At 55.3% G+C, this 20617-nt stretch overlaps 1 protein-coding gene across 1 annotated transcript in view; it reads left to right on the forward strand.

Moving 5' to 3' along the window:
* The window catches only part of LOC111138823 (ATPase Na+/K+ transporting subunit alpha 4), a 28261-nt gene that overhangs the window by 6299 nt on the left and 1345 nt on the right, over window positions 1-20617 (forward strand). The window contains exons 7-20 of the mRNA XM_022490725.1: window positions 2158-2426; window positions 3945-4143; window positions 4337-4446; window positions 4632-4766; window positions 6961-7150; window positions 7277-7449; window positions 11189-11325; window positions 11796-11946; window positions 12197-12365; window positions 13624-13778; window positions 13936-14059; window positions 15276-15421; window positions 18147-18277; window positions 18389-18490. Coding sequence (XP_022346433.1) covers window positions 2158-2426; window positions 3945-4143; window positions 4337-4446; window positions 4632-4766; window positions 6961-7150; window positions 7277-7449; window positions 11189-11325; window positions 11796-11946; window positions 12197-12365; window positions 13624-13778; window positions 13936-14059; window positions 15276-15421; window positions 18147-18277; window positions 18389-18490 — 2191 coding nt within the window. The remainder of the gene's footprint in view (window positions 1-2157; window positions 2427-3944; window positions 4144-4336; window positions 4447-4631; window positions 4767-6960; window positions 7151-7276; window positions 7450-11188; window positions 11326-11795; window positions 11947-12196; window positions 12366-13623; window positions 13779-13935; window positions 14060-15275; window positions 15422-18146; window positions 18278-18388; window positions 18491-20617) is intronic.

The following is a 20617-nucleotide window of genomic DNA, read 5'->3' on the forward strand; positions in this document are numbered from 1 at the left end:
AAGATTTTTTTTTAAATACTTTAAAATAAAATAAAGCTGAAGAAGAATCCAACCAGAAAATAAAATATATATTGAAAAAAAAATTTTTTTAATTTTGATCAGACAGAAAGAGGCAGGTTAGCAAGCTTCCTTCAAAAACACTAGATTTGCATTATTAAATTTTAGGGGAAAGTTTTGCTCACATTTGTCCTTCTTAAGCAGGTTTTTGGTCAGCAAAGTGTATTCAGGTAAGGGGAGGAAAGTGGGTGGTGACATCCCTCTCCAGAAATAAGGGTCTGGCCGGGATGGAGGGGGCCTTAGTCGAAGACCAGAAGGACATGAGATGTGGCCGAGGGCGCGGAGCCAGGTCGAAGGAGCTCCTGACTCTGAACCGGGAAACGTCTGTGCACTTTGCAAATGAGAAGCCACCTCTAACCTTTCTCCCAGACCCTCACCTCCTACTTTCATGGCCGATGGGGCTGCGGATACAGACGTCGTCTGTCTTTGTGTTCTCATGCATCTCCATGGGGCCGGACCTGTCTCCCTGGCCATATACAGGAGCACGGAGGCATCAGTCTGGCCTGGGGTACGGGAGGCCTGCCCGTGGCCTTGATTTTCCCCGGGCTGACACCCACCCATCCTGTCTCCAGACACGTGGGATTCGATACTAGATCCTGCCTCTCTGCACATAGGGAAACCCATGAAGGAGTAAAAAGGAAGAACTAGACCAAACCCTGGCACAAAATAGACCCAGGTAGTGGCATAGTCCAGCCCCGCCCCAAACCCCAAACCCTCTCAGCACCTCTCGGTTACCGTAGCGTCTTCGCCAAGCCTCCGTGAATGCCTCCGGAGGGCAGCCCTCCGGCGGGCAGCAGGTGGGGAGCCCATCTGCAGAGGGCCTCGCAGCGGGGCCACTCCTTCCCAGAACCCCACTTGCCCCTCGTGGCCATCTGGGCGGGACCCCGCTCTCAGACTCCCACACAGGAGGCCACCCCGGAAACAGCGTTTGTGGGTGCTGTCGGAGTAGAAACCCCCAACCCAGTCCCACATGTGAAGAAAAGAAAGAAGCCAACACTGGCATGCCTATGATGTGCCCATTCCCGTTCTAGGCTCCCTGAATAACCTTTACTGTCCCCCCTGCTTCCTCCATGCCTCCATCCCCTTCTCAGAGCCGAGGCAGCCTGAGGGTCGGGCGTGCACGGAGCCCCAGGGCTCCCAGGGGCCTCGCTGAAAAGCTGAACTTTCAGCCAGAGCCCTTCTGCTTCTAACATAAGTGATATTTCTAGGATACGTCACTTTTCTGGGTCATTCAGACCATGCCTTGGAAGGGTAGGAATTTCAGCCATTATTTTGATAAAGCAGGAAAAATGGTTTTGAGCCAAGAACCTTGTTTCAAGCCACGTAGGTGAGGGGCCAGCGTCCCGTGCAGGTAAAGCCAGACATGATGTCCAGGTCCCCCTTCTGACTCAGGGCAGGGGGGCATTGGCCGAGGGAGAGGCCCCGAAGCCCAGCTGTTATGGCGTCTGCTCCCCGGCAGGGGTCAGGCTGGTTCCAGCAGGCGGAGCGGGGAGGGGCTCCAGCCGGAAAGGCTCCCCAGCCTCCCTACTGTCACCGTTAGGGCAGGATAATTCTCCCCTGGAGGGGTTGTAAGGGGGCGCTCCCATCATTTGCAGGATGTGGAGCTGCACCCCTGCCCTCTACCCGCCCGCTGCCGGGAGCAGCCCCTCCCACCCCAGCTGTGACCGCAGAGAGGCCTCCAGGCATCGCCCAGTGTCCCTTGAGAAGCTGAGAACCTCTGGGAGGGGAGAACCAGATGCTGGGAGGGAGGACTCTAGCAGAAGGAGACCCTGATTCCTGGGGATCTAGAAACCATTCAGCTGCATTTTGCCCATTCAGGACAAAATAAGAAACATACAGACAATAGAAGACATTTAGATGAAGGGTGATCAAGACCTTGACGGGGAAGGCCATGAGTCGATAAAATCGGAGAACTGTGAAATCTCAGAGATTTTTCGGACGGGGAGAACCTTACTTGTGTAAACTAAATATGGGGCGATAGAATACTAGAAGCTCTCGGAGGGTCTTAAGTGTCCACCTTGCCTGGACCATGGACAGTGCTCTCCTCGTAGAAACAAGCCCGCAGCGCCCCCCGCCTCAGACCTCCCCCTCGTTCCACAGGAACGGCTCGGGGCATTGTGATCGCGACGGGAGACTCCACGGTGATGGGCCGCATCGCCTCTCTGACGTCAGGCCTGGTGGTCGGCAAGACCCCCATCGCCGTGGAGATCGAACATTTCATCCATCTGATCACAGCGGTGGCCGTCTTCCTTGGTGTCACTTTCTTCGGGCTCTCAATTATCTTGGGCTATGGCTGGCTGGAGGCTGTCATCTTTCTCATTGGCATCATTGTGGCCAATGTGCCCGAGGGGCTGCTGGCCACCGTCACGGTGAGTAGCTTAGGTGGAGGGGCCTCTGGGCAGACACGCCGCCCCAAGGGATGAAACCACGTATCTCTTCTGCTGTTGGATCTTTCTAGTGCAGAGGACTCCTGATGTGCGCACACGTGTCCGCCGCTTAGCGCCCACAGGACCCTGACTTCCCCCCCACCCATATTTTCTAGTGCCTTCTCTTTCTTCTCCAGTAGTTGTGATACAGGAAGCATTTAGATTCTGAGTCGCCAGCAGTGAGTTCCAGTCTGGGCTGTACAGTGAACTTGGTCAAATCACTGAATATCTCCAGGTGTCAGTTTGATTAATCATCAGTTTCTAGAGTGAGATTAACTCAGAATTATAGACTCTTATTGGAAAGGACTTCAAAGCCCATAGAAATCCAACCTTTCACCAAACTTGAATATCTTACATATAATCCATGGGAGATGATGAGTGTTTCTAGTCCTGGGAACGCCTCCCCTTTCAGTCTCCGCTCATTTCGCCACGGGCTTGCTCTAGCTGGATTTCATCGCGTTGAGTGGAAATATGACTTCCTGTTGGGTCCCAGTTTTCCCATCTGAAGAGACACAAAACAAGTCATTTTCCTCTCTTCCACAAATTACGCGTTTGACTGATGGGAGCCATCATGTGTCCTCAAACTCTCTAGTGGGAGGTGAAATCACCCCCTTTCCTCTCGCCGCTCTTCACAGGAAAATGGTCTTCACGCCCTTAGCTTACTGACCACTTGTTGGGGGGGTGCTCCCATTCATCAGTACAAATAGAAATGGATAATGAGATACTACAGTACGAGATAAAACAGAAATGAGAACACTACTCAGGGCGCAGTTGGTTAGCACCAAAACCTCGGGACTAGTGATAATATGTAAATAAATCATAACCCCACAATTGGAATTCTGTATTGATATAACCATAGCCCAAGAACTGATTAGTTTTTAAAACAAACCTGCTACACACACCTGACCTTCACTGAATTTATGGTCCATATAATTAATGTCAACAAAAATGTCCCAGTTTATAAACGATCTCTCAAGTCCTTTCCAGTGTTGCAATATTCCTTCTCAGCTTCAGGATTCTCCTGTTTTCTTCTTTTTTTTCTAACTATTGGTACCAGCCCTCTTAAACCACAATGAAAGGTTAGCTATCGACATGGTCCCTGGGAAGGAGGGGCTGGAGAGAGGGAGGTGGCCTGAACTTGACTTGAACAGGGTTGCTGAGCCGCAAAGATGAAAGCGTCCTGGGGGGAGCAGAATATTCCAGGAGATAAGGTCGTCTTCTACGTTCACCTGGTAAAGGAAAATACCCTTTTTCCGAGCTGTGCCGTGAAGCACGAGCACAGTCACTCTCCTGGTTTTCTTTACCGTGGCCTCAGGTGGAATTGCGAAATGGGTGGAAACAAAAGGGAAAGAAGTACCAAAAATTACAAAAGCGATACAAATGACCAGATTTCCAGAACACAAATTGGTGTGAGCAGCTGACCTCGTCTCCGCTAATTCTCAGCCCTCTTTGTGGCCCCAGGTGTGTCTGACCCTGACAGCCAAGCGCATGGCGCGCAAGAACTGCCTGGTGAAGAACCTGGAGGCCGTGGAGACGCTCGGCTCCACATCCACCATCTGCTCCGACAAGACGGGCACCCTCACCCAGAACCGCATGACCGTCGCCCACATGTGGTTCGACAAGACCATATACAAGGCCGACACCAGGGAGGAGCAGACCGGTGACTCGAGCGGCGTGGGGCGGCCAGCCGTGGTGGGGCCGGGGGTGGCGTGTGGGCCGAGGGAGCGCGGACACAGAGGACAACTGGGTCCTGAGCACGGACGAGGGATGTCCTGTCGAGCAGGAGGCGAGGAAGTCTCGGGCTTCACACTCCCCGCCCCCCACCCTGCTCACCAGCCGCTGCTTTTCCCTAGGGAAAACATTCACCGAGAGCTCTGTGACCTGGTTCATCCTGGCCCGGATCGCCGGCCTCTGCAACCGAGCTGACTTTAAGGCTCACCAGGAGAACCTTCCCATTGCTAAGGTATCAGGACTGTGGGGGCAGCCGATGCCGTGGGGGCAGCCGACGCCTCGGGGTCTGGGTGTGCCCCGCCCTCTCCCCCAGAAATCTCTATCCTGGCGCTCAGGTATTGTCCCCAGGTCCTCCCCATCGCACCCCTCGCCCTGTGCGGTACCCTTGCGCTCACTGTGCAAACCCCGTCCTGGCAGCGGGAGACGACGGGGGACGCCTCCGAGTCAGCCCTCCTCAAGTTCATCGAGCAGTCGTACAGCTCTGTGAAGGAGATGAGAGAGAAAAACCCCAAAGTGGCCGAGATCCCCTTTAATTCCACCAACAAGTACCAGGTACGGAGCCCATGCAGGTAGAATGGGGGCGGAGGCGGCCTCCCAGTTTGGGGAAGTGGGAGATTTGCCTTCGCCTTGGGCCTCCCCTCTGAACAGTAGGATAGAGACAGTGGGGACCCGGTGTCCCCATCAAGAGGAAGGATCAGCTAAGGAGAAAGGGAACAGCAGGTAAAGGGAGGAACAGGTGTAAAGGAAGAGACGTTCGATCCCCGATCCCCGGCCGAGTGTGGGGCTCCATCACCAGTGGAGAGAGCCAGCAGGAAGTGTCCTGTGGGTAGGACAGGCTGGTTGGTGACAGTCGCAGTAGAGCTTCCTGCAGCCATGAAGTGCAGCCGTGGTGGCGTCTCTGGGGCTCCTGCAAGGTTTGCTCCTGTGGAACAAGGCTGGGTTTGCAAGGCGCTCCCCGGAAGACCTGACTGTATCCCATGCCTGTGATTCTAGCAGCTGGGTGACGGGGCGGGGCCCCAACACCTTTGTGAAGCTCTGTCCCCAGGCAGAGTGGGGGGACTCCGCTGCCCTCAGAGCCCACCCTCGAAGGCAGTGCCCAGCTGGCTGAGCTCACCCAGCTGGGCACTGCCATCGCGGGTGGGCTCTGAGGGCAGCGAGGGCAGCGGAGCCCCCCCACTCTGCCAGGCCATCCCAGCCCTGTGTCACCTACAGGCTCCGTGTCTTCCTCACTCTCAGATTGAAATGAAAGACAAGGTCTCTGTTCTGATAGTCCCAGACTTCTCCCATCTTTTTATCTGTAATTTCTATCAAGGTCTGATTTTTTTGTGACCAAGTTACTGGCTTATACGTAAGTCTTGCTGCCTCCTCCAATAATCCCCAGTAAATAGGGAACAAATACGTATTAAGCACTCAGGAAATCAAGCTTTTTAAACCTCTTAACAGCTTTCTGGTTAAACAAGTTAAGATTTTCCCTCTTAACTGCTTAGGCATATTTTGAATATAACAGAATTATAGGAAATATTTGAAGGTTTTTAATGGGACGGCTTTAACAGCAGTTTACCCACAGGCTTCCCACCTTGGTTATCCTCTGGGGCGGTGTGGTCCGTCCCCCTCTGCCCCCCCCCCCCCGCCCCGTCCTTTCAAGATGCAGGTTTGCTGACCCAACAGCCTTCATACCGAAGCTCCTGGCTGGGAAGAGGAACTCCATCACAGTTCCTGCTCACAGATCAGAGATCAAGGGAAAATGCAAAACCGAAATGCATCTCATTCCTCTCTCCTCCTGGCTTGTGGTGGTCTCTGATTCACTGTGAATCTGGCCTTCCCTGCTCCCAGCCCACCATGCCAACCCCAGCCCCAACCCCAACCCCACCACGAGCCCCTGGGACTTCTCACATCGCTGGGAGAGTGGCAGAGGGTTGACGATGATGAGCCTATTTCTGGATTGTGCTTTGTGGTTTTCAAAGTACTTTTTTACAGATGATCTGACCCCCAAACGGCACAGATGTTTCTCACTCAAACACGAACGTTTCTCAATAAGCACAGTTACGGTACTGTCCGTGAACTTTCTCTTCCTGGTGATTTTCCTCACATTTTCTTTTCTCACGCTCACTCTGCTCTGAGAACACAGCCTGTAATACCTAGTACATACAGAATATGTGTTAAGTGACTATTGATGTTATTGGCAAGGTTTCGGGTTGACAGCGAGCTATGTCAGCAGTTAGGTTTGGCGGAGCCCAAAGCTCTTTGTGGGTTTTTTACTGTACTGTGTCTCATAAAAACCCAGTGAAGTCAGCAGCACAGAATCTTTCGCATCGTATCAAAGGACGAAGGTTTTGAGAGGTTCAGTGGATTGACCTGAGATCACAAAGCATCCCGGCTGGGGGGACGCAGGCCTGTGGCCCCCACGTTCTCTCCCCTGTCTCCCCTGCTGCCTCTGCCGGGACCACACTTGTGCCTTCCAGAAGTGAGAACCCTGCTTGTGCCCTGAGCTCCGGCGGAAAGAGCAGAGATCTGTGTGCAAATAACAGCGCGTTGGATCCCCGGGCAGGAGGAGGACTGGGCTCGACCCTGAGTTGGACTTGACCGGAGGGAGGGCGCTGCACTGGAGTTAGGGCACAAAGGAAACAGGGAGGGGCATGTGGACCGAGGAGCCTAGTGTTGTACCCTCAAAAACTTTGCCCCTGCTTTTCTGCCCCAACCCTTGCTCCCCCTCCTGCTGTAAGAAGTCTCCCTCTCTCGCCCCCAGGTGTCCATCCACCTGCAGGACGACAGCATCCAGCCCCACGTGCTGATGATGAAGGGGGCCCCGGAGAGGATCTTAGAGTTTTGCTCTTCTTACCTTCTGAAGGGGGTGGAGTACCCCATGGACGACGAGATGAGGAGAGACTTCCAGAACACCTACCTGGAACTAGGAGGCCTGGGGGAACGTGTGCTGGGTAAGGGGCTGTGCAAGATAACATCCAAATGGTTACTTGTGGGGTGAAATATCGAAAATGTTGGGGTGAGCGAGACAGGGATGCAGGCTCTGCTGAATGACTACTGGTCCCTCTGTCTCTCCCCAGGGTTCTGCTTCTTGACTCTGCCTAGCACTTTCTCCAAGGGATTCAAGTTTAATACAGATGAAATCAATTTTCCCATGGATAACCTTTGTTTTGTGGGGCTCATATCCATGATTGACCCTCCCCGCGCTGCAGTGCCTGACGCTGTGGGCAAGTGTCGTAGTGCAGGGATTAAGGTAAACTCCTGACCACGTCCCGTGTCCCACGTCCCTGAAGTCCCCCAACCTGTCACAACCCGGAGCAACCGTAGAAAGCCTCGCCTAGAATAGGTTCTTCGTAATCTTGGTTTAACAGAATTGATGTCTGTTTCCTTGAGCTTATGATTCTTTGTCGTAACAGAGAACCTAATAGGAAATAGTGAGTTTCTTCTGTAGTCAGAATCCTGTCTTGCCTCAAACATTAAGATCACCAGGGGTCCTTTAAAATCTGATGCCTAGCCCTTCCCCCCAACCCAGAGGCTCCCTCGGTAGGGCGTATGACTCTTGATCTCAGAGTTGTGAGTTCAAGGCCCACATTGGGCGTAGAGATTACTTTAATTAATTAATTAATTTAACTTAAAAAACATCTGATGCTTAGCCCATATCGCAGACCCATTAAATAGGAAATTCTCAGGGCAGGCATCTGCATGCTTCAAGCTTTTTTTAAAAGATTTTTATGTATTGATTATTCATTTGAGAGAGAGAGAGCACAAGGGGAGCAGCAGAGGGAGAGGGAGAAACAGACTCCCCGCTGAGCAGGGAGCCCGATGTGGAGATCATGACCTGAGCCGAAGGCAGAGACACTTAACCAACTGAGCCACCCAGGTGCCCCGTCTCATAAAACTTTCTTAGAGATGTCACTAGGCAGGTAAGTTTGAGAATCGGTGTCCTAGGGTTGCGCATGTGACTCATATAGGGTTTTTGTCGCAAGACAAAATCTCGATTCTGCAGGTCTAAGACACCCTGAGATCTTGCGTTTGTAACCAGCTCCCAGGTGACGCCCCGCTGCTGGTCTGCAGGCCACAGCAGGAGTAGCAAAGGGCTAGAAGTGTCGGGGAAAGGTGCTGCTGGGAGGGGTCTGGGGGCTGGAGTGGGTGCCAGAGAGGCTGAGCCGTGGACAGCCGGGCCCTCAGGGCACCTGCCTCGGGATGAACAGCTGCACTTACAGGTACGGGTCCAGGAGTAAAAGCTAGAAACCGAAACAATCAGTCTGGGAGTGAAACACAGCTGCAGAACACACGCCCAGGGGTGAGAACCCTAACTTGGCCGGGAGGGGAGGAGGGCTCAGACTTCACAGGATTCCTCTAGTTCTGAGACGTTCTGTAGCCCAGTTCCAGGTCACATTCTAAGACTCCCCTACGTCCTCCCAGGTGAGAGACTGACGCCTTTCCTGCTTCGGCCTGATATTCTGGACCTCAGACCTGGGGTCTCGAGAGCAGGTGGGGGGGTGGGGGGCGCTGGAGGTATTTAGGGAGAAAGAGGGGCTGTCGGTTAGAGCTGGTTTGCCTGGGGGCCGCTGGGCCATGCCAAGTTCAATGACTGGTCGCTGGAGTGAGAACCGAGGGACGGACGTAGGAGCCGTTTGGAGTGGGGTCTCTAACCACCACGCGCTGTTGGGGCGGCCGGTTCGCTGGAGCAGAGCAGCCCATGTCCCGGCCTCCCCTGGCCGCCTCGTGGGCGCCAGCTGGGGAAAGGCCCACCCGGGTTCTCTGAGCCTTGAGGTGGCCGTTGGAACGGGGAATCACACTGGGGGTATGAAACGCATGTCCTCTGGGGATCTGTGGGTCTCTTAGAGCAAGATGGAGAGACTTGCAAAGGCAGCCGAGGCAGGGAGACCTGAACGGGGCCAAGGGCTGATCTAGCCTGAGTGTCATCCCCGCGGCCAGCGAGCTGGAGGCCCGCCGCTGAAACAGGAGGCCCTGGGGCTGTCTGGGCCAGTCCATGTCCTGGGCACAGGCTTACAGTTCACGTTACCGCTTCTCACTTCTCCTGGACCCAAAGCAGGCACAACTCGGGCAGACTCGGTGAGAAATTCTGAATCGGCCCCCTTTCCCTGTAGGGGCGTGTAAGACGGACACACGATGCTGTCCCTAGAGGAGGACAAATGTAATAGACCTACGGCGGGTTGTCACACAGGGTAGACCGTCCCAGGGCTGGTTCCAAAATGGCCTTGGTGCAGAGCCAAGTCGAGAGCTCTGGGGTCACAGGACAGCAAAGTCTTACAAGGACATGATGGCAGGGCCAGGGCTTCCCACGTAGGACCACATGCTCGGACCCTTGGAATAAGTGTAATTTAAAAATGAATAAAAGTATCCCTTATGTTTGCTGCTCACTGAGGCTGTCGGCGCCGTGAAGGTGTCTGGCCTCACAGTGAACCTGGCCTCCTCCAAGGACGGCAGGCAGGCCACCAGGCTTACAGCCGTGTCACCAATACCAGACTCTGCCTCTCAGACGGGCCTGATGTGGACAAAGAAGGGACAAGGGGACCAGAGGGCAGCTCGCAACACTATGTGGGAATAGCAGAGCCACAGTCAGCTCCCACAAGCTGGAGAGGACGTCCCTTAAGTCCCTGACAGGTCCCAGAAACCGTGAAATGTCCTTTACCTCAAAGGGAACCATTCTCAGCAGGACTCGTGTGCTGAGAACTCAGTCTTGGGGAGACCAACCTGGTGTTTTTCTTTCTCCAGCCTGGCCTGGAGGTGGAACTGCTGGAAACTAGTACGGAACAGTCCCTTCAAGTGGTCAGATGGGGCAGGTGCGGTGGGGGGAGGCCGGGAGGACAGCGCACCTGCCCCAGGTCCCCAGTCACCATGGAGAAGCCCCTGGGAGGCTCTCAGGGCACGGGGAGCCTGAAGGGCATCTCATCGCGAACGTCGGAAGCTCGCATGCAGTCACCTCATGAGGCCGCGTTGGTGAGATCCGGACACTCGCCGTCTATAGTGCGGGTACAGCTGCCTGTCCAGCATGCCTGGGGCCACACGGACGTCCGCATCACCACCTCCCTTCAGCAAGCCCGGCCTGGAGTCCCGCTGCTCTCAAGCCAGCTCACAGTGAGACGGGCTCTGGGAAAAACTCCCTACAGGCTTGTTTCCATGCTCTGAAAGCAAACAGATGGACCTTTCCAGAACTTTCCCAGGACAATTCAGTCACAGCCACACAGCTGCCTTTCCCTCCATCAGAGCCGGGAAGGCCGTGCTCCCTGAAGGCCCTCGGGAGCCTGGGCCGGGATTCTTGAGAAGCACTCATTCATTCTTGCCTCTGACGGCGGTTTGTGGACCACGGGCTACAGCCAGGCTCCACAACAGAGCAAAGCTTCACAGGCAGCCCGGACCAGGCCCATTCTGGCCGAGCGCTCCACCGGTGGACAGAGACAAGCCCGCCCCACGCGGAGCAGGAGGAGGGCTGACAGAGAGAACAGAGTGCCAGCACAGCCTGGAGCCAGGCCCCTGAGCTTTGGGGAGCCAGGGCTGGGGCTGGTCCGGACATCTGCAAAAGGGCTGGAACCCAGGGGAGATCCCGGGGAAGCGAGACGAAGAGGGTCAGAGCGCGCCTGGGCCTGGGGGATGCTTTGGCAGGCAGACGGGCTATCCCAAATGCCTCTTTATTACCATGTGTTTTATGTGTAGGTATTTGTCTTTTCAGCTTAAAGAAACGGGATAGCCCTGGAACGATTCAGTGAAATTCCGAATATAGTAATATACCCAAATCCCAGTTTATGCCTGGGAAACCTAGAACCCGAACTGTTCTGTGTGTTATGGTCTGGTGGTCCCGACCCAGTCCCAGGGGGCGAAGCCACCACAGCAGAAGTCCTTGGGGATGAACTATGAATGGCCCCTTGGCATGAAGGCGGTGATCTGTTAGGTCCTGGAGAGAAAGGCTAAGAGTTCAGGACCCCCCTGAAGATGACTCAGCTCCCCACCTTCCCCTCCTGACCCAGGTGATCATGGTGACCGGAGACCACCCCATCACAGCCAAGGCCATTGCCAAAGGTGTGGGCATCATATCAGAAGGCAACGAGACCGTGGAGGACATGGCGGCCCGGCTCCAGGTCCCTGTCAGCCAGATCAACCCCAGGTGGGGCCCCTAGAGAACTCAGGTCCGCCGCGTCTGCCCCTATCCTCAGCCACTCCATGCCGACCCCATTCCCAACAGTTCCTGGAGGTTCCTGCGGTCGGTAAGACGTGTAGGGTTTATTCAGTGCAAAATAAGACATAATAGGAAAAGGACCAAGTGACTACGTTGGTGGGTTTTCAGAGGAAGTAGACGGAAGGGCGCAAAGCCAAGGGAGGAGCAGGTGGGAAGCAGGGAGGGGTGCGGCGTGTCTGTCCGGGGACAGTGGGCCTCTGGGGAGGGGTGCAGCGTGTCTGTCCGGGGACAGTGGGCCACTGGGGAGGGGTGCAGCGTGTCTGTCCGGGTACAGTGGGCCACTGGGGACAAGCGAGGAGCCGGACAAAAGCAGAAACAGGCGGTCACCGCGGAGGCTGGACCGAAGCACAAGGACTCCTCTGAGTACTCTGCACTGGCTTTTGAACTCCTTCCCTCAGGGAAGCCAAGGCCATCGTGGTGCATGGCTCCGAACTGAAGGACATGACGTCGCAGCAGCTGGACCAGGTCCTCAAGAACCACACGGAGATCGTGTTCGCGCGGACATCGCCGCAGCAGAAGCTCATCATCGTGGAGGGCTGCCAGCGGCAGGTGAGCGGGACGGGGCGCCCTGGGGCGCCTGGCCCAGCCCTGCCCCCAACCTCCTCAGGCTGGTTGGGGGATTCCAAGGAGAAACCTGTCCCGAGATGGGCGTCTTTTGGGGGCCCTGAGAGTTTTCTCGTCTCGGGAGGAGCAGGAGACAGAAGGGCCGAGAAACAAGGGATGATGGGATCAGAGTGACCTCTGGGACTTGTCTCGCTCCAGCTCAGGGATAGCATCTCTCATTCTGGGCCTTGTGCAGGGGGCCATCGTGGCAGTGACCGGGGACGGCGTGAACGACTCCCCCGCGCTGAAGAAGGCGGACATCGGCATCGCCATGGGCATCACGGGCTCCGACGTGTCCAAGCAGGCCGCCGACATGATCCTGCTGGACGACAACTTTGCCTCCATCGTCACGGGCGTGGAGGAGGGTGAGGGGTCGGGGTGCCCATCAACTCAGATGACAGTCGGGCGGGAGCTAGTGTCCCTTTGCTCATCATTCCACCTCCATGGTCCTGTACACACAGAACAGTCGGTGTGAGAGAAAATTCCGTCAGTTAGACTTGGCCGTGGTTGAACGTCACTCTCGGGGGCCTTTCTATATGAGGCCGAAGGCACAGGCAGGCTGAAGTCCCGGTCTCACCGGGACTCTGGTCTCACGGCGTGTCCTCTGTCCCCTCGCGCACATTCCAGCGGGTCTGCCCCAGGTTCCGAGACGTAGCTGTTCTCTGGGACGACTCCGTCCACCACCATCGCGGGGGCCCTGGGAACCGGTGGCCTGAATAACGCTGAGGCAGTGAGGTCAGCCGGAGCCCGATCTGGGGCTTGTGCCGAGCTCCCCCTTTCCCAGAAACTTCTGCACACCACACCCACCGGCGAGCGGGACAGCCCCCGAGTCCTGCTTCCTGGACTCCCCGCTTCCTGCCTGCGCCCATCTTACTGAGACCTACGACAAACCACTTAAGAGAAACAGCTGCACCATTTTTCTGAGACCTAGTGAGATCCCGACGCTCCGTAGGGTTCCACTCGGTTCTGCACATGGTCGGAGCACCAGCCGCGTACCTAGGCTCTATTCTAGACGCTGGGGTGCGACGTGCGAGATAAGACACAAATCCCTGCCCTCGTGCTCCTTCGTTTCTGGTGTAGCAGGACAGACAGGCAGGGAACCGCACTGTGCATTACAAGGACATAAGGACAACGGGGCTGGGCTTATGGTTCTTCAAAGGGCCGTCAGAGATCGACGCAAGCCATCTTGCAAGGCAGGAGGAATGAGGCTTGGGGAGCGAGAGGGGCCCCACGTCACAAGCTGTTGGGGCAGAAAACAGGATTAGAACCCACGTCTGGACTTTTTCCACCTCGGCCTTGAACTTCTAGGGGCCTCTATGCTGCTGTTCTCGGACATCTCTGCGAATCAGCCCGACCCGGCCCTGCCTCCCTCTCGGGGATCAGGTGCTATTAGCCCCACTGATCCAAGGACAAGGAGGCGCAGGCCTGGCGGGCTAAGGAGTGTGGCTCCAAGGAGGAATCATGAATTCAGGAGCAAAGCTGGGAACAAGACCCGGTTGAGGTCTTGAACAAGCCCCTTGCAGGGGCTGTGACGCCACTTTGTAGCATTCTCTGTCCAGGGGCTGGCGTGCGGGTGGTGTCCTCTCGGCACCGTTCACAGAAGGGGCGCTTTCCTCCCCCCAGGCCGCCTCATCTTCGACAACCTGAAGAAGTCCATCGCCTACACCCTGACCAGCAACATCCCCGAGATCACGCCCTTCCTGCTCTTCATCATCCTCAGCATCCCCCTGCCGCTGGGCACTGTGACCATCCTCTGCATCGACCTGGGCACCGACATGGTGAGGCCCAAACCGGGAGCCGGCTCGCAGTGCCGCCTGGGGAACCGGGGAGCAGGAGAAGGCTGTGTCCGGGGGGAGGGACAGAGCTCGCGCAAGTCACTCCTGTGTTTCCTTCTGAACTTTGTGCCCCTCGTCACACCCACCATCCGTCCTCCAGGTCCCGGCCATCTCCTTGGCTTACGAGTCCCCCGAAAGTGACATCATGAAGAGGACCCCCCGGAATCCGAAGACTGACAACCTGGTGAACAATCGCCTCATTGGCATGGCCTACGGGCAGATTGGTGCGGCCCGAGGCATGAGGGGCTGCGGCGGTGGGGGGCGGCCGCACCTGCCGGGGCCACGGGCGTCAGGGAGATGCTCTCATGACAGCAAACTGGGTGCTGGGCCCTGGGGACACAAAGCCACTGCTGTCTGATGTGCCCTTGACTTGAGAGCCCAGCCAAGAAGGAACAGACATACATAGACCGATGGCATCTTTCCCAGGGTCAAGAGAGGAGCACGCACAGAACGTGCGACAGCGGAACAGAGCAGGGGCTCAGGGGCCAGGACGACAGTCGGGGAGGCGGGTGGGCAGAGCAGGACTCGTGCCTGGTACTGGAAGGTGGTAGAGGCACCGTGAGCCAGAGGGGGAACTCACACGCCTGCTTGTGGAAGAGCGAATGACCAGTTTGGGGGAGCCCAGGCTCGTGAGAAAGGCGCAGTAGGGGTGAGGCTGTGGCTACGGGCAGCACTTCCCCGGGGGCAGCCTTAAAAGGCACGGGCGAGCCGCTAGAAATCTTTGCTCCCGAGTTGCCAGGGCCGTATTCCAGGGAGCAGGTGAGGGACGGACAGGAGAGACCGTCCCAAGATCTAGAGGAGGTAGAGGAGGAGACACACGAAGAAAGCACCGATTTAGAAGCCAGACCTGTGTTTGAATCCCAGTCTCGCCACTTACTGCCTGTATGACCTTGGACAAGGGCTGAATCTTCTGTGCCGCAGTTTCCCCACCTCTGAAAGGTGAATGATAGCTCACGGCTGTCGTGAGGATCGAGGTGCACAGGGACTTGGTTCGCCGCTCAGCAGGCAGCGGACAGATGCTGGCGTCCACTATCGCCACGGCCGGGCCTGGCGGACACAGGTGTCGACGAAAAGACAGGCTGGGGGCAGGGTAGAGACTCGAGGAGAGGACAGGACCTGATGGAGTCCGCACGTGAGAGGAAGTAGACGCAGCAGAGTCCAGCGCTCGTGGAAAGAAAAAAGGATCCTCTCCAGGGTCCTTTCAGTTTCCAGGTTCTGTGACTCAGAGGTGACTCTGGTTTAGAGCCCCAAGACAAATGTCGGGGCTTGGAGACAAGTACCACAGAGTGAAGGGGTCAGGTCGCTGGTGGCAAGCGTCTTCAGCCCTGAAAGCTCAGACACCCATCAGCCCAGCTAGAACCCGGCCATGACCTTCCATGGTCTGCCTTTTGAGGTCCCGCTCTGAACCAGGTCCCTCTGTCCCATGACTGTCATTCACAGGGATGATCCAGGCTCTGGCTGGGTTCTTTACCTACTTCGTGATCCTGGCCGAGAACGGCTTCAAGCCCCTTGACCTGCTGGGTATCCGCCTGAACTGGGAGGACCGGTTTTCCAATGACCTAGAGGACAGCTACGGACAGCAGTGGGTGAGTTGAGGGGGTGACGCCTGAGACAGTGACTGGTAAGGGCGAAGAAGGGACAGGGAAGAGAGGCAAATACAGGCACCAGACAGGCAGAGCTGACGCCACCTCCTCTCCAGTCCTACGTGACCTCAATTCCCATTGCATCAGCAAATCCTCTTCAAAGGAAGACTTTCCAAACAATGACTTCATTTCTGTTCATTCCTGCCGTCTGTCACCTGTCCTTACCCTGCTGGGTCTTTCAGCTTCCTTGGACCTGGAGGTCTTCCTCATCATGTCAACCTTGGGGGCTGATTTCTGTGTTTCCAGGTTCTTGGCATCATTACCTCAGAAGTGAGCGCTGGGTCTTCCCTCTCTGTTTCGCTCCCTCCTTCCATGGGAATTCAAATAATATGACTTCAAGTCTGAAAACCTACGTGCTTTGTATCTCCCTTTCTCACCTCTCTAAACTTGTTCAACATCAAGGATGCCTCTGTAGTAGTCTTTCCTAAAACCCAAGATGAATGAGGTTCAAACAGAAGCCCTCTGGCCAACAGGATGTGTCCAAGAATTTTAGTATGTTTTTTTCCTACCTGTGAACATGCCTGTCCCGATTTGTAAAACAGTGGGCGACGTGACACCAATTTTTGCTAGACTCGTAGGACTGCAGAGGACGCAGAGTCTATAGGAGACACATAGTCTGTAATCATCACTCTGTAAACAAGGAAACTGAGTCTAGAAAGGTTTGGCGGCTTGCGCTGAGTCCCACGGGGCATCCCTAGAAGGGCTTCTTGGGAGCTCCGCTCTGGTTCCTGCCTGGCACCTTCCACCTTCATCCATCTTCTTGGATGCCTCCAAACCAAGCTAACTGTAGGTTTCTCAAAAGTAGGTTAGAATCCGGTTGTTGGAAAGGCGCTCCTGGTACATACTTGGCTTCCCCTAGCTGAGCCCCAGGAGGCCGTCAGAGGTCAATTGTTCTCAGCCATCAAGATCACTCCTGGGTCTAATGATGCCCAAAGTCATTACCTTGTCAGCATCTCCTCGATCCTCAAGTCCAGCCTTTGTTAGTTTTATATCTTGATAACATCTCCCTGTTGCTATGACACAGCTCAACATATATTTATTTGTAATAAATTAAAGGTAATTAAAATTAATTTGAAGTAGCACCAAATTACATCAAAGACATCTTGAAGTATTGCGGAATGGTTTGAGAACAATTGCCCGGAGGAAGAAAGTTCATAAAGGCAGGGTTTGTGCCTCTTCCCCTGCCATAATCTTCGGATAATCTCATAGGGAGCCATCCCCCCAGCCCTAACCAGGAAGGACTCCATAGACTGCTAGAACCAGGGAGAGCTCCCTACCTTCTAAAAACGTATCACCATCAATTCCACTGATCATCACTTCCTCATCCAGGAGGCATCTTCTAGGTACCAGATGCTCTTCTGGCACTGGGGGGTATGGTAGTGAACAAACATGGTCAAGGTATTGCTCTGGCAGAGTTTATACTCTAGCTAGGAGCGGGGGTTGGGAGGGGAGACAGCTAATGACCAAATATGTAACCTACAGGATCCATGGAACTCGAGTCCGAGCAGAGTCCGGGAAGTGTTGGAATTGAGACCCCAGAGTGGGTGGGATGGAGAGGTCAAAGCTGTGGTCAGAGAGGAGGGATGCTTGGAATAGAAATCCCAGAGAAACCAGCTTTCGGCAAGGACAGATCTGGGATGTGACATGGGCACCAGCAGCCCAGGTGGGGAGCAGAGGGCCACCTCCCTGGAGAGGGAGACCATGGTGCTGGAAGGGTCATCCACATGGATGTCTGAATTCCCAGAACCTAGGACAGGAGCGGGCGAGTCAGGGCATCAGAGCTGAAATCTGCCAGCAGCCACGGGGTTCTGGGGTGCAGGTGGCTGACCGTGCTGGTGGCAGTGACGGGGACGTCACAAATGGGCCCATGGGACTGGGTCTTGGCGCAGCACAGGGCTCATCAACGTCAGCCTCTGTGTTCCAATCACTCAAGGCAGCATCTCTCCCTCCACTTGCCACAGTTCTCGAGGCTCCGTATGGGGCATCTCGCCGTCAACTCAGTCCTCCAGGGCCTCAAATTCTGTGCTCAGTCTACCAGTCAGTCAGAACCATGCCGCTCTCATCTTTGAAACACGGCCTTCTTCTCCGGTCTAATGGAGATGCGCCTTTCTGTGTTCCCACGTCCTCGGTGACCCCGCGGGACCTACTCTGGCGCTAGCCGGAGAGCCTACTTCTCTTCCCCCTAGACTTAGGTTCCTTGTGTGTCACGTAGGGATGCGAGGAAGACCCCGTGGGGGAGCGAGTGCTCCTCGCAGGTGCCGACCCCCTCACCCCCCGCATCCCCCCCACTCTGTGGCCGGATGCCCTCCATGCCCCCTCCCCTTAGGAGCTCCTTCCTCAGCTCTCGGGTCTGCTTCCTCCTCTCACCACCCCTCCTCTTCACCTGCTGAACACTTCAAAGCCGTCCACCTGCAGCCCCTGAACTAAGCATGGGAGGGCAGCGCCAAGGTCAACGAGACAGGTGCTTGCCCTTGAGTGGCTCTCAGTGGGTCAGGAAAGCAAGGAAACAACTCAGAACCCAACATGGCAAGTGCTGAGAATAGATGGTAGGAAGGGTGGGGGCCTAGACCTGACTCGGCCTTGGAGGGGTGGAGAGGGAGAGAGCCAGGGAGGTGGACCCAGACCCCTTCTGACACGCACCGTCTCTACTCCGCCCACCCTCCCCCAGACCTACGAGCAGCGGAAGGTGTTGGAGTTCACGTGCCACACGGCCTTCTTTGTCAGCATCGTGGTCGTGCAGTGGGCTGACCTCATCATTTGCAAGACCCGGCGCAACTCAGTCTTCCAACAGGGCATGAAGTGAGTGTCCCGCCCCGGCCCCACCCCCCTCCTGCCCACACACTGCAGGGGGCGCCGCTCCCCTACCTCTCCCTCCTCTTCTCCAGCACGCCCTTCCCCATTTCTTCCCAGAAACAAGATCCTAATATTCGGGATCCTGGAGGAGACCTTCCTGGCTGCTTTTCTGTCCTACACACCAGGCACGGACACAGCCCTGAGGATGTACCCACTCAAGTGAGTGAGGGAAGGGACACAGGCTTGAGGGGGGCGGGGGGCGGGGGGCGGGGGTCCCCAGCACAGGGAGACCCCGGGAGAGGAAGCCGCCAGCTGGGGGCTGCCGGGATGGACTGGGCCACCCTGGTTGATGTAAGGAGAACCGTCTGTGCTCCCACAAACGCATCTTACTTAGGGAGGGATGGGGGGGCCCCATGCCAAGTGATGGCACCCCGCGAGACATGGAAATTTAGCAGACTTGCCGGCACTCAACACAAGGGCGTCTTTTTGACAATGCCGGGTGGCATAGCTGTTCAAGGATACAAATGGCTTGGAGCGGAAGTAAACATAAAAAGAGCCTAATCCACGCATGGCTAATTGTGCTGTGCAGAGGCAGACACCGTCAAGGTGCGTCTGTGAGCGGCATGCAGAAAGTCGTACTGTCTGCTACCCTGTTCTCCTCAAAACAGGCTCATGTTTTTGTTTTTGTTTTGTATTGTTTTTTTACATTAGTGTATCCTTGTTGTGAACAAATTTACGAGGAGGGGCTCCTGGGGGGCTCAGTCTGTTGAACATCTGACTCTTGGTTTTGGCTCAGGTCATGATCCCAGGGTCTTGAGATCAAGCCCCTCTGGGCTCTGTGCTCAGTGGGGAGGCTGCTTCCCCTCTGTCCCTCGACCCCTCCCCCATCCCCATTTGCATGCACACAAGCGCGCACTCTCTCTCTCTACCTCTCTAAAATAAATCAATAAATCTTAAAAAAAAAAATGTTTACAGGGAAAAAAGCAAAACCACCATGCCCCCCATCACCCCCACCTGCAAAGGCAGCCTATTCCTGACTCAGACTGTATGCTTCCAGCTTGTCTGCTACAAATTCACACACCTCACTCACCTTTCTGTCTCTTATAGCATTTTACACAACGCTTTGTATACTGTCGGTGCCCAATTAATGTTTAATACCAGACACTGGCGCTGCCCTTAGATACTGACAAGCCCAGGTTTGAATCTCAATTCTGCTGTGTATTATTCTGGACAGCGTGTAACCCGGCTGAGCCTCAGCCGTACCTGCGTCCTACACGCCGGGTGGACCGTTGTGAGAACTTCGTGCAGAAATGTGTACAGGGCACCCAGCACCCAGCACGGTGGCGTGGGTCACTGCGGCAGCTTTGTTCATAGGAGCTTGATTCCTGTTGCTAGCGATATCAACATTCAAGACCTTGTCGATTCAGTGGGGCGTTAACTGGGGCTCCCAAACATTCTGTACACACCCTGACCACAGCACACGTCACCTAACAGTACACTTCTGCTGTTTTTCTATCTTCGCTTCCCGGACCACCTGAGCTCCTTGAGATCAAAGGCCATCATCATGCCCTCAGTTTTAGTCCCTCCCGCCCTACGCGGACACGGAGGGACACATGGCTGTTGCTGTTGAATGTGTTTGTGGCCGTGGGTATGGAACTGTGTGTGCACGTGGGATGAATCCTGGCCAAGGCCCCCGCTGGCCAAGACGGCAGCCGCCACCTGACGCAGGAGAGACGTCAGGGTTCAAAGCCGATGGCCGAGAAGGAATCCTTGAGATGTCTTTGGTGACAAAAGGTAGTTGTGTTTAAAGCCCGGGAATAGGACCCTTGGGCAGAAAGAGCTCCTCTGGGGCTGATTGTATACTTCCATTTTTTTTTTTAAATATATATTATATATTTATTTGACACAGTGAGAGAGATAGTGAGAGAGACAGAGCAAGCAGGGGGAAGGGCAGAGGGAGAAGCGGGCTCCCTCCCGAGCAGGGAGCCCAATGTGGGGCTCGATCCAGGACCCTGGGATCATGACCTGAGCCAAAGGCAGCCGCTTAACAACTGATCACCCCAGGAATCCCTGGTTCTATACTTTCAAGTTGGGAGGGGGCTAGGGAAGCGTCATCAGTCTCTAAGGAATTTTGGAGGCACGGTTTCCAGGACCCTGAAGGGGACGTTTTCCTATTTTTAGGAAAAGGGGAAAGGTCATTTATTACCCTCCAATAAAACCTTAGTCCTGAGACCCCTCAGATGTATATCAACGGGTCATATCCTTGGCGGATGACTGCCAACGTGTATCTTGAGAGAGTAGAAATAAAGGAAGTTTCCAGAGGAATTTCTTTATGTTAAAGTAGAC

This window comes from Enhydra lutris, unplaced genomic scaffold (genome assembly GCF_002288905.1).
Source record: "Enhydra lutris kenyoni isolate GAN:26980312 unplaced genomic scaffold, ASM228890v2 scaffoldscaffold94, whole genome shotgun sequence".
In the NCBI taxonomy this organism is placed as follows: domain Eukaryota; kingdom Metazoa; phylum Chordata; class Mammalia; order Carnivora; family Mustelidae; genus Enhydra; species Enhydra lutris.